At 42.8% G+C, this 16,908-nt stretch overlaps 2 protein-coding genes across 7 annotated transcripts in view; both read left to right on the plus strand.

Annotated features, from left to right (window-relative positions):
• The first annotated feature begins 86 nt into the window (after window positions 1-86).
• Window positions 87-9,015, plus strand: hrob (homologous recombination factor with OB-fold). Its single transcript, XM_017419340.3, has 10 exons — window positions 87-287; window positions 467-517; window positions 615-1,580; window positions 1,681-1,764; window positions 2,988-3,122; window positions 4,046-4,154; window positions 7,312-7,397; window positions 7,467-7,589; window positions 7,684-7,921; window positions 8,751-9,015. The coding sequence occupies exons 1-10, from the start codon at window positions 276-278 to the stop codon at window positions 8,804-8,806; spliced, it is 1,860 nt and encodes a 619-aa protein (XP_017274829.1). The 5' UTR covers window positions 87-275; the 3' UTR covers window positions 8,807-9,015.
• Window positions 9,016-12,867: 3,852 nt separating this feature from the next.
• asic2 (acid-sensing (proton-gated) ion channel 2) overlaps window positions 12,868-16,908 on the plus strand; it is a 356,894-nt gene continuing 352,853 nt past the window's right edge. The window contains exons 1-3 of one of the 6 annotated variants that reach the window (XM_017419427.3): window positions 12,868-13,103; window positions 15,244-15,318; window positions 16,154-16,168. The gene's annotated coding sequence lies outside the window, so the exon portion shown is untranslated. Of the gene's footprint in view, window positions 13,175-15,243; window positions 15,319-16,153; window positions 16,169-16,782; window positions 16,906-16,908 lie in introns of those variants that run through there. The other 5 variants (XM_025006638.2, XM_017419425.3, XM_025006639.2 and 2 more) reach the window with 5 other exon arrangements.

The raw sequence follows: 16,908 nt of genomic DNA on the forward strand, positions 1-16,908 counted from the left end.
GAAGCTAGCTCGAACGACACGGGAAGTGGAGGGAAACCTCTTGTGCCGCTTCGACACTCTTTGCGTAAATACCCCTTACGTCATGACGTCGTGTTTGAACGTGGCGGCGGCAGCAGCAGCAGAACGGAGAGGACGCTGCTCGTTGTTTGGTCGTGTTTATCGGTCAAAAACAAAGTTTTTCACACACAAAAAAGCTAGTAGCTTTTTAAAATTTATACTCTGTTGTTGAATGGCATTCGATTTGAGTTCGGGGTGTTTGTCTATACGGACATTTCATGACTGCGATGGTAAGTTAGTCTTAATTAAAAGCAGCTGCATTGAGCTAGCTAAGCTAACAAATATTAGCTCACCTTCACAGATTACACACGTTTTCAAAGTTATGAGGGGATCTGTGTTGGTTGAGCTGCACCTCACTGGTTTGTTTGGACGTAAATAAGTTTAATTTGTGTTTTTATTTCTGTTATAGACCTGCAAACTGAGCGGCCTGTTCAGCCTTGGCGAGGATTTTGATGATGAGGTGACACACCTGATTCAACCTGCTGATATTTTGTAGTGGGATGGTCCTGTGTCTGTGTGTGCGTCTCACTGTGTCTGTGTGTGTGTGTCCATCCCAGGACCTGCTCGGGACAGACTGGACCCCCTGCTCGGACTCTAGACCAGCCAACATGGCAGCTGCTGGGTCATCCTTCGCTCTGCGGGCTTCCTCTGTGGCTCACGGAGAGCCGCAGAATATTTGCCATCAGCAGCGGATTGGGGAGAAATTGGCAGGCTTACGTGATGGCACGGCTTCAGGGAGCGGTGTGCACGGCGCTGCTGGACAAACTGTTGCTTTGGGTTTGAGACAGCTCTCCTCTTCCTCCCCTCCTCCGCCCGCGCAGAGTAACCCTCAGCCAAGTTTGGCACCGCAGCAGAGCCGCGCCAACACTAAGGAGCTGATGAATCCCTGCGCGGCACAGGATGAGTTTGATGATTGGGATGTTGACCTGGCAGACTTGGATGAGTGCGACAGCCAAATGGGGCAACTGCAGAAACCTGCTGCTTCTGCTCCACCTGCATCAGCAGCTGAGCCTCCATCTTCAGCCAACGCTCTGCGACCCTCAGCTTACGGCGGACGTCAATCAGTTCCTAATCAGACCCTTGGGGAGCTCAGAACTGCACGCAGCACTCCCAGAGCATCTGGTTATAACGCAGCTCTTTGGAGCCCCTCTGTTGCACACCGGCTGTCTTTTAACCCCCGTCCTGCTTCGGCCACGTGTCCGCAGACTGTTCCTGTTCTCCCCAGCTGCGCTGCGTCATCTCCTGCCCCCAGCACCGTAAACAATCCTCGGTGGGCGACCCCCGGAGCCACCGCCGCCGCCGCTCAGGCTCGTGGTCTCTTTGAAACGGTCTCCTCAGCTGCCTCTCCATCAGCGAACACCTCCGCTCCGAGCCCTCATCCCCTGCGCACGCCGGTCTTCACCAACCGCCTGGCCCAGCTGGTGTCCGCCTCCAACAAACTCCCCAAGAAGAGGCCTCGCTCTGAGGGCCGCCAGCCCAGGACGAGACGCTTCCCCGGCCCGGCGGGACTTCTGCCGCAGCAGGTCGCGCTCACGCAGCTCCGATTCCTGTTATCAGACGAGAAGCTTGAGGTTTAAGCTTCCACCACGGTGCCACGTTTTAAATGTCCGTCTCCTCTGTCAGCCTCAGGGTCAGAACCTGGACGAGATCGTGGTTTCTGTTCCTCAGACTCCGGCTCACGGCGCTGTGGCTCGACTGCCGAGTCAGGTAAATAAAACCCCAAGACACGTGGGCACATCAACAGAAACTCAGCTGTTGACCACACCTCAGTAATCTGTTGCTTAGTAGTTAGTAGTTTTTAATTCTTCCCTGTTTTTTGCAGACAAAGATGGCTGCTATGATTGTTGATTTTTGTAATTTTTACCTTGATGCATTCAGATCTCTTCACTTCCTTCCGAAACGTTGTTCTCCTTAAAATCTGCTTGTTTTAACTTCACCAACTTCGTTTTAACTCCTTCAGTGAAGTCATTCGAGACTCGGCTCACGTTTCTCCAGCTGATGGTGAATTATTCTGTTCCTTTGGTTTATTGTGTTAAACTCTGTCATTCTGGGAAACGGCTGTTTATTCCTGTTTTTATTCATCAGCGGTAGCTTCTGTCCGTTTGCCTCACGGCCCGATGGCCTTTCAGTCTGAGAGATTAGAGAGGAGAGAAACAAGAAAAATGGGAAAGGCTCCTTATTTGTTTCAGTCTCACTTCTTTGTTTTTGCTTTTGCAGAACGGAGGCTGTTCAGTTAATCAAATTTTATTTCCAATTACCAATATGGCTCCAAGCAATCATGAAAACAACAATTCTGCTGCTTTTTTTTGTTTTTTTCCATCATGTTTTGCTGTTGTGTCATTAATTCATTTCACTGCTTTCCCATAAAGCCAGTCTGTGCTTGGACGTCCGGGCGTCCACCTCAGTCCAGCCGGGATTCTCGCCACAATCCAGCCGTTTCTGAGCAGAACAGGGATTTCCACTCAACAGCGATCGATTCCATCACAGATTATTCCCAAAATCATTTCTGACTGGAACGCTAAAGGCTTCCCAAACATCCCAGGATGAATTTTCCTGTTTTTTTTGTTTGTTTTTTACCCCCTCAAAGAAACAAAGATGTTTTGTTTCTGTTTTATTTTTGCATTTCCAGGAAGGAAAAACTCAAACACTTCTCTGTGTCACAGTTTCTGCTCTCCTGTTTGTCTCAGCAGGTGCTCTTCAGCCTCACAGAGGTTTCTGATGATGTATTACAATTTAATTCATCTGCAAGCATGATTTTGACAGCAGGGGATCTTTGGCGCTTTGGGAGTTACTGTTATGTTTGGCAGATTAGTACCATAAACAACCACAGGACTTCGTCAGGTTCTCTGTATTTACAGGAAGAGCTCGTTCTTAAAGGGTTTATTAAGATTGTTTTAAGCGTAAACAAACAGTCTGGTTTTGTCCTCCAGGGTTCCAGCTCGCAGGCCGAAGAGGAGGAGTTCAGCGGCGGCGCCTGGGCGGCGATGAAGGCGGAGATGGGCCTGGATGAGAGGAATCCGTCGTGCTTCCTGCACTCCTACAGCGTGGTGATGGTGCTCCGCAAGGTGAGCTCACAAACAAAGTCTTCCTGAGCCCGCGGACCTGCGGGGGGTCCTGTTTCATCTGCATTACTGATATTTGGGTCAAGAAACGACTCGTCCTCCTTCATCACATTCCGCGAGGCAGCTGGAGGTCTGTCGGCATAATCAGGGCAAACGCCGCCACCGCTCCGGAGGTGTTTGGAGATGATAAACAGCGCGATCACCAATCAATCACACTAATGGAGACCCTGTTGTTCTCCTCTCTCTGTGTTTGTAACCTCTGGAGGCAGCCTCGCGTTTCTGTGGAGCGTCTGCAGCTCGTCCAGCTTCTCAACGCCGGCGGACAAATGACCACACGGCGTGGACACGTTTCGTCCAAGACGGCAGGAAATCCTGCTCGTTTCAATGTATTTTTTTATTTTTTATTTATCAGAACATCCTCCTAACTGTTTGTTCTAACAAACCAGCGCTGAAAGGAGCGATATTTAAAACCAGCGTGATTAAAAATTCAGTCGGCGGATTTATTAGGGAGGAGATGAGACTTTAATAAATTAGAATCGGAGCTTCCCGTCAGACAATTTGTCAAAATGACGAAGCGTCTCTCAGGTGAAGTTAAATAAACGAAGCCGTATGATGGCGTTGTAACAAATGGGTGTAAATATTTACCAAAGCAAACGTTTGTGACCGATTGTTCCGAGAAACTTCTGCAGAAAGCAGCAGCCAGCCGCTGATAATGCCTTTCACTCAAGGTTATTATCACCTGCCTGTTGTTGCCTGTTAGCAAAATATCTTATGGAGCACTTTAATTGTTTGGATTGTCTCTGACGTGGTTTGGCGCCGGGCTTTAGAGGGCTTCGTTTGGACCCAGTGCTGACCTTGAAGATCCAGAAGTTTGTTAAATTTATCCAAGTTTTTAAAATGGAAACGCTTTATTTGGTTCCAACCAGGCGGCGCTGAAACAACTGCCGAGAAACAAAGTGCCCAACATGGCCGTCCTTCTGAAGAGCATCGTCCACACGCATGCTGACGCCAGGGCGGTTTTCAAAGACCCAACAGGTAGAGGACACACACACACACACACATTCGTTTTCTTTTTTTTTTTATTATTATTTTTATTTTTATTTGGATCAGATATTGACATCAACATTTAGCATATCACTCCTCACCGACCAAACCTGTTGGTATGGCCCAGCCAAAGCTACAACAAATTGGTCTGGTACATTCTCGAATCCATGTGGCCCCACACAAGATTATCTTCCCATGTCTCTATCCGGGTTTTTCCCCTTTTTTTTTTTTTTTTTTTTTTTTTAAAAAACCCAAAAAAAAAAAAAAAAAAAAAAAAAAAAAAAAAAAACAGGGTCAGAGAGTGTAGCCATAACAAAAGTATCCGTTACATGATTCTATAAATCCACAAAACATCACTTCGAACAAAGAACTTTGATTATAAAATATAAAATAAAATTTGGTGGCATCCTTTTATTTTGGTTTAAATTATTTCTGGCATATATTTTTTGAGATATTTTTCCCATTTATTCCAATGTTTGAAGAATAAATCTATTTTTAGATTAACTGTGGCTGTTATTTTTTCCATTTTGTAAATGTCTGTCACTATTTGGGCCCATTCTCTGACAGTAGGTTCTGTTTGCAACATCCATTTTTTTGTAATTGCCTTTTTTCTGGCCGTCACCAATATCACACATCCGTTTTCTTTACCCGCTTCTCCTCTCCGGGTCGCGGAGAGCCGGCGTGCCAGAGGCGGGGGACGCCCTGGACAGGTCCACAAGTCCATCACAGGGACACATCGAGACAAACGGGAGTCACCAGTTAACCTAACGCGCACGTTTTTGGTCTGCGGCGTAAACCCACACAATCCTGCGACCACCGCTCACAAATAATCCATGGTCCTCCAGATTACGACGTGTCCTTTAGTCCCAACGCGCCTCGGGACACTTCCTGCTCTGGGTTAGGGTTAGTAAAACCTGCAGGACGGTGGCTCCAGAGGACCAGGAATGTCCACCCCGGGTCTAGCTCCACTTCTAGCTGTTACTGGGTGGGAAGAGAGTCTCTGTTGTGCTGAAAACAGCCGTTAAACGTGATGTGCATGTTTTGTTTCTTTCGGCGTGGTACTAGAACACCTTGGAGGAAGTTAAACTCGTGATTAGGGGTTCCATAAGATTATCGCGGTGGTGAGTCGGGTGAAGCTCCGGACTGGGATGAGACCGCGGTGGGGGAGCGGTGAGCGTGTTCGCTTCACATTTGCTCATTGAGACCTCCACTCGGTCTACGTGGCGTGCAGCGTGCTTGATCACACACACACACACAGAGCTCCCTCGTCTCCGTCTCAAACCGCCTCCCTCTCCTCTGATCCGCCTCGAGCCAAGCCGGTTCGGCCCGGCGTGGCGTTATGATCATCAGCAGGAGTGGATGTTGTTCAGCACCCAATTTAAGTGCCTATTAGTGATTCAGTTGTAGTGGATTGGCGGCGGCGGCGTATTAAGTGCTTCTGACACCAAGAGTGACTGTTCTCTCAGTAATGAGCCTCGCGCCTACAGGAAGGTTGGCAGAATTTTATTTTTTTACATTTTTTTCCTCTCTCCAGAAGATCCTCAACATTTTCTCACTCCTACTTCTGTTGTGTTTCAAACTTAATATTTGTATCTAATTGTGTATTTTAAGCCACAGCAGGCTTGCAAAGTAAAGAAGAGTGGGTTCAAACAGCCAGGTTTCTAATTATAAAGGATCTGCTACCAAAATTATCTTATTTTTCTGTTCTCATTTTTGCATTTTATGTTCTTATAACTGTAAACTAGAAACCTGATGGACAAATGATCTAAAAAGGATCTAAAAATAAAGAAATGTTCTGCAGAATTTGTAATTTTCGTCACTCTGTATGTGGTGAGTCGGGTGAAAATGTGTTTTTAAAATTACTCCTCTGCTTTGAGAGCAGCCAGAACGTCAGTTGTGATTTATTTGTTATCAATATCAGGATTTGTGGGTCGACTGGCTCCATGACAGGATGTTGGACGCTCGTTCTCCAGCTGAGAACCATGACCTCGGACTTCCTCAGACGTCGAGGATCTGACTCTTCACTCGGCTGCGGAGTGGATCAGAACTCGGATATCTGCAGCACTTGATCCGAAGGCTTTGCCAGGATTTTTTTCCATCCTGCCTCCGCCCGCCGCCCCTCGAGTGAAATCTCTGGAATCTTCTGAGGCGACGTGTGAACGAAGCGGCAAATCTGCCAGCGAGCTGACGACAGATCCTCCCTCCTGCTCCTCCCGCTGATGTTCCTCCTGCTGCTCGCCGCTGCTACCGGCGCAGGAACGAGCCTCGTCTGCCGGTCCTAATGTGTCGTAAAGCAAACAAATCGATTTCCACACGTCATCCCAGGCGAGTTCAGTTATAAGAACAAATCTTCACTCGAAAATCTGCTGTCGAGTTTGCTGTGAAGGTCTGAAGGATCTCCTCGACTCGGAACGATCTTTTTTTATTTTTCAGTAAAGAACGACTCAAACCTGCCGACTCATGTCGCTCTGAAGGTGTTGGGTTTGTTTCTCAAGCCTAGGATGAAGCTTACACACACAACTTTTAATTAGGCTGTGTGTTTTTATGTAGTGGTGCAGTGGTTAGAGCTGCCGCCTCACAGCAAGAAGGTTGCAGGATCGTTTCCCGGCCTGGGGCTTTTCTGGGTTGTTCTCCCTGTGCTCACATGGCTGCTCCGGTTTCCTCCCACAAACCAAAAACATGCATGTTAGGTAAACTGGTAAGTCTTAAATGGTCCCTAGGTGAGAGTGTGAGTGGTTGTTTGTCTCTTTGTGGACTCAGACCTGTCCAGGTCTCTCACACAGTGACTGCTGGGGATAGAAACCAGCTCCCCGCGACCTGGAACGGATGGATGGTGTCCTGTAGAGGTTTCAGATTCTGACCGACGCTTCTTTGAACGATGAGGACATAAACACGACCCCTGAAATGTCTGTAAAATGTGAAATATTTTAGTAAATTTGCACAGCTTGTGTGATTGTCGTCCAGCTTTCAGGTTCACACAGAAAACAAAACATCATTTAGAACGAGAGCAAAGAGCATGAAGATGTTTAATGTGTTTGTCCTGATTCAGTAATTTACTTTGATTTTATTCTAACTGAATCGTAGCTTCGTCACACGTTGGTGGTGGTTTGAAATAAAAACGTTCCGTTCTTTGTTCCCCGGGCTGAAGGCGAGATCCAGGGGACGGTGCATCGGCGCCTCCTGGAGGAAAGGACGGAGGAGCTGAAGGTTGGAGCCGTGCTGCTGCTCAAACAGGTGAAGCTCTCCGCCTGCAGTCAGGGTTGGGATGTTTTCAGTTTTAATGCTTCGTCTCTTTCGGAGCAGGTGGGAGTGTTTTCTCCGTCTCATCGTAACCACTACCTGAACGTGACGCCCAACAACCTGCTGAGGATCTACGCTCCCGATGGAGTCGGCCTGTCGCCCACCCGGCTCCCTCCTCTCGTCCTGGTGAGCTTCATCTGGGAGCAGACATCACCTTAAAGCTGTAAGTGGTCTTTAATGCGTCTCGGGAGCTTTTAAAGCCCCTCCTGTCTGTCTCCAGGAGCCGACGATGTTATCACCTGCGCGGGAAGCCGGCGTCCTCCGGGGGCCCGTGTCTCGGATGCAGCTGGAGTTCGACGAGGAGGACGAGGAGGGAAAAGAGGGAGGAGGACGCACGGAGCAAGCTGAAGTCCCCCAGGAGCAAACACACACTGAGGAAAACAAATCGGTTCGCTCCAGCAGAGCCCCCCCGAAGAGCGCTGCGAATCCAGCTCCGCGGGACCCAGACTGGGATGCAGGTCAGACCCGGCTCACACGATCGACAGAAACAACGATTCCTGTCGCATCTCGAAATGCAGATTGCAGTAAAACTCGTCTTTGCTGAGTAAACAGCGGAGATTGAGGCTTGAAAGCCCGACAAACCGTGGCAGAACAACAACAGAAGCTTCTGATCCGGAGAAATGCATCAACAGAAGATGCACATAATTCACAGGACTGGATGGCAGAGACCGATGGTGCATTTCAGTAATGAGTTCTGGCACTGAAAGACAAAAATAACAGCAAGTTTCCTGCCAGAAAGGATGAATCCTAAACAATCCACAAATTAGAAGGGCTAAATTAGAGAAATGTGGATCAAATGAAACGAGGATAGAAAATAAGTAAAAAGAATAGAAAGAGTAAAACTTCCTGTGATGATTGATTTGGATTCTTCCTTTTCCTGCAGATGTGTCTGGAACCGTTTTGAGCTGCACTTCATTAACACACAACAAGTCACGCTTTTATAGGCGTGCAGCGTTTCCTTTCACTGTCAGCCGCTTGTTGCCCTGCAGCAAACACCTGCAGGCCCACATCTGTCAGCAGCTTTCACCGTTATCACCACATGTGTTGCCGCTCTCAACCAGAAGTGATCAAACACGAGCAGCTGACACATCCAGGACCGGCGAGCTTCAGGCGTTTCGAAAACACGCCGGCGTTCGTGAAAATAAGTCCCAAAAAGTTTCCGGTTATTCTTACATCCAATGATTGCTTTTATTAACGTATCTTTGAAGTCCATCCAGCGGTTGATGAGATATTTTGCTAACAGCACATCTGGAAGCGTCTCATGTTTTGTCCCGTCTTGTTTTGCAGATGATGACCTGGATGAGCTGCTGGGGGAGTTACCTGAAGACGCCTGCGGCCTTTAACGTCACCTTCACGTTCAAAGATCCATCCCGTTCTCCTGACACCTCCTCTTCTGAAGAACTTGTAAAAAAAACATGTTAAAATATACTTTTTTTTGTTAGAAAATACTGTTCAGTGTTCATAAAAACAGAAAAATTCATCACTGATGGCTGGTGTCAACCAGCAGTGACCCATTCTGTGGCTTATTGTGTATTAAAATGTCTCTTTCATCCGTTCACTCTTGATTTTGCTGCTTTAGCCTCGACAGTGAAGACTGATCAGCACAAAACGGTTTTGTTAATTCTGCGAGGTTCAGGTTCCCGTTGTGGTTCAGCCGTCGTCCCTGATCCTTCCTGAGGAAAAGGATAAACTCTTTTTGTTTACAGTGCCGGTTTGTTTGTTTGTTTGTTTTTTTCGCAGCCCCATGTTGGTTTGCAGATGGAGAGGTGTTTACCTGGCCCTGTCTGCATCAGGATGCACTCACACTGTGACTAACATGTCTTATGGAGGTTTTCCCAACAGGATTTCCTCCTCGGATTCAGGTTAATCCTCAGCCTTTTTCTCATTCTGAGAATGATGCAGCCGCTTTAGTGTCCTGGTTTATGTTCAAAAGGCACTAATTGGGATGACAAAATTGGTCTTTAAAAAGAATAATTTCAGCCTGCGAGGGCTGACATTCAAACACCTTTTTTGTTTTTTCTCCGTTTTTCTTCCCGAAGCCAATAATTTCAAGGATAAAGCGCAGAATTTCAATGTAAATATTATCTCCGTCATTGTCGTTTTGTTTGAGCTGCTATTCGTCTTCAGAGAGACGACTTCCTCCTCGTTGCTGATGAGAAAACACTTTGATAGTCAGTTCAGGGGAGCAGCTTTAAACCTTCTGTGGATTGTCGGGGTGCCGCAAATTTTAAAGCATTAAAGCAAATACGAGCGAAACACTAAGAAGCTCCAGTTTTTCAGGAAGGCGGGAGAGATATGCCTTCGGGGAAGTGCGTGGAATAATAAAACAGGTTTTAGTGTTTTACCCGAAACGCCTCTAAAACACTAAAACAACTGGAAGCCTGCACAGCGTAATGGCTGCTCGCAGAAGTAAAATTAGAGTTTGGACAGTAACATTATCCAAACGGCTGCACCTCCTCCACAGTGGATTTGTTTCCTTCATGCTGGATCCAGGCTCCGGTTTAAATCTGATGGATTCTTTTGGCAGCGATGGCTCGTGGCAAATCAATTAATAAAAACTCAACTTTTTCCCGTCAGCCTCAAAATGCGAGACGGACGGCGCTCACTTCGACGGAAATCTATTACAGAACTGACAAAGAATGAATCAGATTTTTTTTTTTTGGGAGCAGAAGTCCGTATTCCTGCTGAATTCATTCACATCTCACAAGCGTTATTTATTTAAACGTGACATTTAGTTTGAAGGAACGCTCATTTTAAATGTATTATAGCTCTGTTATTGTCAGCCGACGATGATGTCTTCAAGATGGCTGCCACAGCCAATCAACAGAAATGGTTGTAAGTCTCAGTTTTACACATATTGAGCTAATGTTTGATGTGGTAGTAGCTGAGAGTCATCCCCAACACCGACCGAGATCATGCATTAAGTTAAAAGTCAGATTTATTTACACAGCAGGCGATACAAAGTGCTTTACAACATTTTACACAAAAACATGGAGTCAAAACACAATATCTTAAACATGAGCAGAGATAATGTAAATGGAATCATGAAGCTAAACATATCTAATATAATAATAATAATACATTTTATTTGAATAGTGCTTTTCTAAAAACTCAAAGACACAAACACAATAGTTCAATACGTCTAACAAAGTCATTAAAAAACATTTGCGGTTTGACCAAAATGGCGCCAACTTTGTCATTTTTTATTAAAACATATTAATCTGAAACTGCCTTGACAAGCAGTGGGCGGTTTGCATTTCCTCAATAAATTCTAACCTTTTAATACTATTTTTGTCAATTTTAGGACTTTTTTCCTCCTCGTTAATAAAGAAATCTAGAAAGAAAAAGCTCTATGTAACTAAAAGTCATATACATCACTTCAGAAATAAAGTCTGCACATAACAGAGCTTATTTCTGAGCATAAATACCAGCAGTGGGCAATAACCGGCCTGCCCGACAGATCTGGTCCTGGCAGGGATCATTAGCCCGGTTCCTGAGCTCATCAGATAACACAAACAGCTCGACAGGAGTCCCGATGAAACTCCTAATTGGAGAGGAACTTAATTCGACCAGAAAAGGCTCTTTGAAACTGTTTATGTGCACAGAAAGGGGGTTACCCATTCCCTTTATCTGTATATCTACCAATTAGGACCCTCACAAAAGGGGGGCTTGGTTTGAGCAAATCTGTGATTATTGCTCACACACTTGAATAATTTGCCCTTTTGCTTCAGTCGCATCTCGCTGGAGGTAATAATCAGCTGTCTGGCCAGATCTGGCACTTACGCATCCTAATTATCCACCAAGACCTTATTAGTTTTCATAATTCGTTAAAATAGTCTGAAAGTGTAATTACTCCTCCGGTTTTGTCGTGCATATTATATAAGAAGTGCCGAGTGACTCCAAAGTAAGAAAAGCTAAAATAAAAAGCTGCTCTTCGTGCTGTGGTTTGTAACAGGAAGGAAATTTAAACAATCCCACTGATGCAAATCATTTTCCTGAATTTAAATCAAATGATTCAATGCCTGAAATTTACTTTTCACTACAGATACAGCTTTGAAATTCAAATAAATAACTAAAATAAGGACAGGAGTAGTTAATGTTAACCTTTTTGTTTTGCACCTTGAATCCTATTGATTGTTGCTTCTTGTTTTTGTCTGTTTGCGTTCATTTGTTAGCAAAATACCTCATAATGATTTTAATGACATAATCATTACGTTTACATCAACATCTGGAGTGAACCCAGTTCAAGATGGCTGCCACAGACCTTAAAGAGCACAAAAAATGCTATAACAATGATGATTTTACAGATATTGAGCTAAAATTTGGTGTGGTAGTAGCTGAGAGTCATCTTTAACACATACTCTGAGCGCTAACGCATCTTTCATTACATTCAGCACATCGTCAATTACAAAGTTTGATCAAAGCTGCTACAAGTCGGGGAATATCTGTTCCATGAAAAAGCAGCGCTTTAATTGTCCAAGTCTTTGTTTCTGATTCAGATACAGAAACTTATTTTTATGTTTCTTAACACTGACACAAACTTTTTAGTCTTAATTGTATGCAAATTAAAAAGAGAGGGATAAAAATAAGGCTTGAAATACAGATTTATTAATCCTGTAGATGGAAAGTTGCTTGGTCGGATGAAGGAAGATAAGATTGCGAAAGCATAAAGCCTAATTTTCAGCCCTGGAGATTCTTTAATCCCTGTAAAACTGCGCTCATTACCTCAGTGGAAAAATGGAAGATTTGCTTAATTAAGTTGTTAAGAAACCAGCAAACCCTGCAGCTGTCTGAGACCATAGTAAATTTGATTTTGGGGGAAAAAAAAGCCGTGTGATTGTCAGACAATGTGTGTGGGAGTGTTTGGCAAAAAGATAAAGTACTTTATCTTTCAACTTCTTTACTTTTAATTAGGGCTTTGGTGTTCTCGCAAACAGCTGAACTTAGGCTGAAAGTTCAAAGTGATAGACAAATGCCCGCAAGTAAGCCATACATAAAATAGAGCTGGTTAAAATGCATTTAAAAGGAATAAACAGGCGATTAATTTAATGACATTTTAGCTTGTTTGTCTTGGATTTACAGAAAATGTGTTGTTTTTCTATTCACTGGACTCTAGATCCAGTAATTGCCAAAAATGTTTCCTTTTTTAAATTTATTTTATGATTTTTATGCAAAGCCAAGAAGTTTTACATAATAACTAAATCAATCAAACAATTAAATAATAAATATTATTTATAATCTCTGACTATAAATAAATAAATTTGGTTGAAAGAAATAGTTTTCTGTTATCATTTGGCACATTGTGTCGTTGCTGTAATTATTTTAATTTTTATTATATTTTATTTTATTTACAGTTTTTTAAGCTTTTATTTTGGTATCCCATAATTAAGAGCGGCTCATTTCCGGTTAGCTTGTTAGCACTTTACTGAAAAAGCTAATATGGACAAAAGTGCTTTAAAGTTATGACTTTGAATTAAGTTATTTTTAGTATATATGTTTTTAAATTTCCGTCTCTCCCTCTGTTTTTCTAATTCCTGCCAGTCTTTTTAGCTGTTTAATATTTCTTTTTTTAACAGAAAAATATAAACCGAAAGTCTTAAAAACAACCGCCGCGACATGAAGTTCACAGCCGCGCGACAGGTAAGCTAACACGTTAGCTAACGGTTACTGGGAAACAGAAGCGAAAAAGACACACTAGTCTTCCAAAACAGGTGATTAAAACTATTTAAAGCAAAACCAATACGTGTATTAATCCTACTATGAAGCCGCTGTGGTAGAAAAAAGTTTCTAATGTTTCCTAAACTCGGTTAAAACTCATTAATTTACAGGAATTTGTTGTTTGCTAATTGAGAACAACGTAAAACGTAAAAACCCTTGTTTATTTAGTTTTTTTTCAGAAGTTCCAAACCTTCCTGCAACCTTCTTAAGTGTTTTTGTTAAATATTTATTTTTATTTATATTCGTTTTCCTAATTTTTAGCCCAGTCCTTGTATCTGACCTCTACGGCATTATAATATGCTAACAAAATGACAAATAGAGGACTTAAAAAAAGCTTATGAGAAGCATATAAAAGCATATATTAAAAAAGAATAGACAGAGGAGTTTACTGTATGACAAGTTTTCAGCTAAAATGCTGTTTTTTGTCTGCCAAATTATGTTAATTTTGGTATTTTCAAAGTTTTAGCCAAACAAATAGGAATAAAATGTGTATTTGTATCAAACAAAGAGCCTTAAAATCCACTTTAAAAGTGTTTATTTGCCAAGTTGTTTGTTAGATTAGATACAGCACTGGTTGATGCATTTTATAGGTCACAAACAAAGAAAACATTTCATTGAAATGATCAGATACTGAAATAAAAAGTAAAATAATTAAATAAAATGCGGCTCCTTGGAAGCACATTTTAAAGACTCAGCTTTTCCACAATACGTCTGAATTTATTATCTGTGGTGACCTTTTATGGGTAAGAGTTTATTAAACTTTATTCTATAGCTTTAATTAAGTTGCTGAAACTTTAGAAACAGTGAGGTGGTTTAATCTTAGAGGTATTTAGACATAATTTTATAATGGGCTTTTTCATTTGGGCTCTTTATTACTTTTTAATCACTTAATTAGGCCTGTACAGAAGTCGCCCGGTAATTTTAGAAAATGAGCTGAAATCGTTTAGGGATTGAGCCAAAAGGGAACTTGAATTTTTAATCCAGTTTTGAAGTAAAACTGATTTACCTGCACGCGAAAATGAGTGTTTATTGGATCAAATTAGTCTTGATGTTCAGATGCCTTTTTGACTCCATTTTAAGTCGTTTAAAGTCGTAATATTCTGTCATTGTCATATTGCCGTGACTAACTTGGCTGTAATATTTCTTTATATTCTTCTCTCTCCTTATGCTTAATGTGAAGAAACAGCTGTGTCTTCCAAACAACATATTTCTGCCTTTTCTTTTCTCTGCATGTCACCGTAATAGATTTGAAATGAAGCACTTAAGATTTCTGGGAAATGGCAGTTTTGTAGACAGGTGCAGTCACCTATTTCTCTGCTATTTTGTGACATTTGAAAGAAGTAATTCGTCTTTATGTTGCTCAAAGTATTCGGTTTCGAAAGACGTGCTGCTGCAGATTAAATAGGACATTATGGAAAATACCTTTTTGTGTGCCTGAGAGTGTATACTTTACACTTCCTCGTAATCTCTTAAAAAACTGAACCTTTTGACCTTTTATTTTTGTTTGATAAAATCTTATTCAGTGAGCTGTTAAGATTTTTGTTTTATCCCCTTTCTAAGTTGAACTTCACACATTTGCTGCAACCCAGGAGTTTGACATTTTAACTTTTTTTTTTCTTTGCCTGTTATTGAATTCATTGTTTAAAATGAGTCCATATCGGCAACATTTCTTAAAGTTAACTTCTAAAATTATTGTTTCAGCTCGTGAAAAAGGGGCATACATTTTGTTTTCTTTAAGCAATCATTAAAATGCTTAAAAAGTAATCCATATTTCTCTTTTTTGTCACCTTTTTTGCCCACATTTCAGCTCATTTTTCCTTTTTAATCACAGCTTTCATTAAACCTCTGCTGTAGTAATGTTTTACTGTGATAGCCCACTTTTAAATGCAGCTGTTTCAAATGTAAATGCCTCCAAAATAAGATAACTACTTCACCTCTAATTTAATTCTGATTTAATGCTCCTTATGACGACCGCTAAACCACCCGGTTTGATCTTTTCTGCCCGTCTGTGTTAATTTGGTGCAGATCCTGATGCTTATTTTCCGTTTTTCCGTTTGTTTAGGAGCAGGTGGTTTGCACGGAGGAATGCTGAGAAGGCATATTGGGAGAGGCTGGCTTTGATCAGATGCTGCTGCAGGTGGGCTGGAGTTTGTTCAGCGTTTGCGTTTAAATAAAAAGAAAAACAACTTTGGCTTTTGAGCGAGCGAATCACAGGTTACCAACTTATCCATTCAGGGTTAATAAACACTCGGCAGTAATTTTTGTACCTTTAGAAAGTGGTTTTAATGAAAGGAATGCATCTGAAGTTTTAAACAAAGATCTGTTGACGCTCAGAGTATCCGATGGGGGTGACCCTCAGCTACTACCACGCCACATTTAGCTCAGTATCTGTAAGAGAGCCGTTTTGTGAATGTACAGCGTGTGGTTACTTTCTGAGAGTTTTATTAGAATTTGTCCAGTAGTCTGAGATGTGTTTTGCTAACAGGCAAACACACATACGCAGGGAATTTCATTCCCCAGAGATAATTCTCTCCTTTCGTGATGGCGGGCGATAATGAACTCAGCCGAGAAGCGCCAGGCATGTCCTAAATGTCCGCTCCGTCATGAAACGGACTGCTGCGGTTTCCATCTTTCTTCTACAGAACAAACCAAAAAAACAAACATCAAATGGAAAAAAACCCAACAACATTTATTGCACAAAATGCTGAGGACTCACAAACGGCGCCAGAGGAAACGCCGTGATGTTGTATCAATGGGTTCCAGACTTGAGGCACTTATTGACTATGTGGGATTTGCATATATATTCATAATTACAGAAGTTTGTTTAATTACTTTTCAGCCTGTGAAAATGAAGAAGTCTGGATTAATGCAGTATTTTCTAGTAGAGTCAATACTTCAGTCACGTATTTACAGTTTATTTGTGAAGGTTACATTAAATAAGGATAACTAATTTATTTTATATTGATAACCAGATGATACACACACAGGTGAGTGGTTTTGTTTCTTTTATCACCGTTTAACACACTCGCACTCATTTCTTTTTTGTTCTACCACCACTTTTGTCCTCCTGTCTCCTTGTATCACTTCACACATGGCCCGTTTCCTTTTTCTTTATAAACAATCTGTTTCTCAGAAAAAATCTACAGTACACATCCACGCTCATGATAAGGACATTGTGTGTCTGTAATTCCCTTCACATCTGTGTTGCTCACCTTTTATTTGAGTTTCATTGTGTGACATCCCTGTGCAGCCTGTGTGACCACATTTCCCCTGCGTTCCTTTCATTTTTTTAGGTTTCCTAGCTTATTTTTGTCCTCAGCCTAGATCTCCCTGCCTTTACTCCTCCGTCTCCGCTTCTGCTTCACCACCCATGACATGTATCCCTCCCACTCCACTCCCCGTCCTCAGCCACTGTTTTCCCTCCTTAGTCTCTCGTTTTGCGTCCATCCATCACCGTGTTTGTGTTGACGAGGTGTGGAAATGTGAAAAGGCAGAGAGGCAAATAAGAGCAAAGGTGGGGGTGTTTTCTGGGAGGAGGAGGAAACACATTCAGTATAAGAGACTTTGCTTTGGGGAGATGAAGCGAGCAGAGTGTTGGCTTCCCTCCCTCTCTCTCTCTCTCCGCTCTGCCTCGGCGCGAGCATGTGTGTCGGTGTGTGTGCACGTCTCTCCCCAGCGCTGCTGTTGTTCGCCGCCGCCGCCACAGATGAGCTGGGAAGAGGAGGTA

The sequence above is a fragment of the Kryptolebias marmoratus genome, linkage group LG12 (assembly GCF_001649575.2).
Source record: "Kryptolebias marmoratus isolate JLee-2015 linkage group LG12, ASM164957v2, whole genome shotgun sequence".
Taxonomy (NCBI): domain Eukaryota; kingdom Metazoa; phylum Chordata; class Actinopteri; order Cyprinodontiformes; family Rivulidae; genus Kryptolebias; species Kryptolebias marmoratus.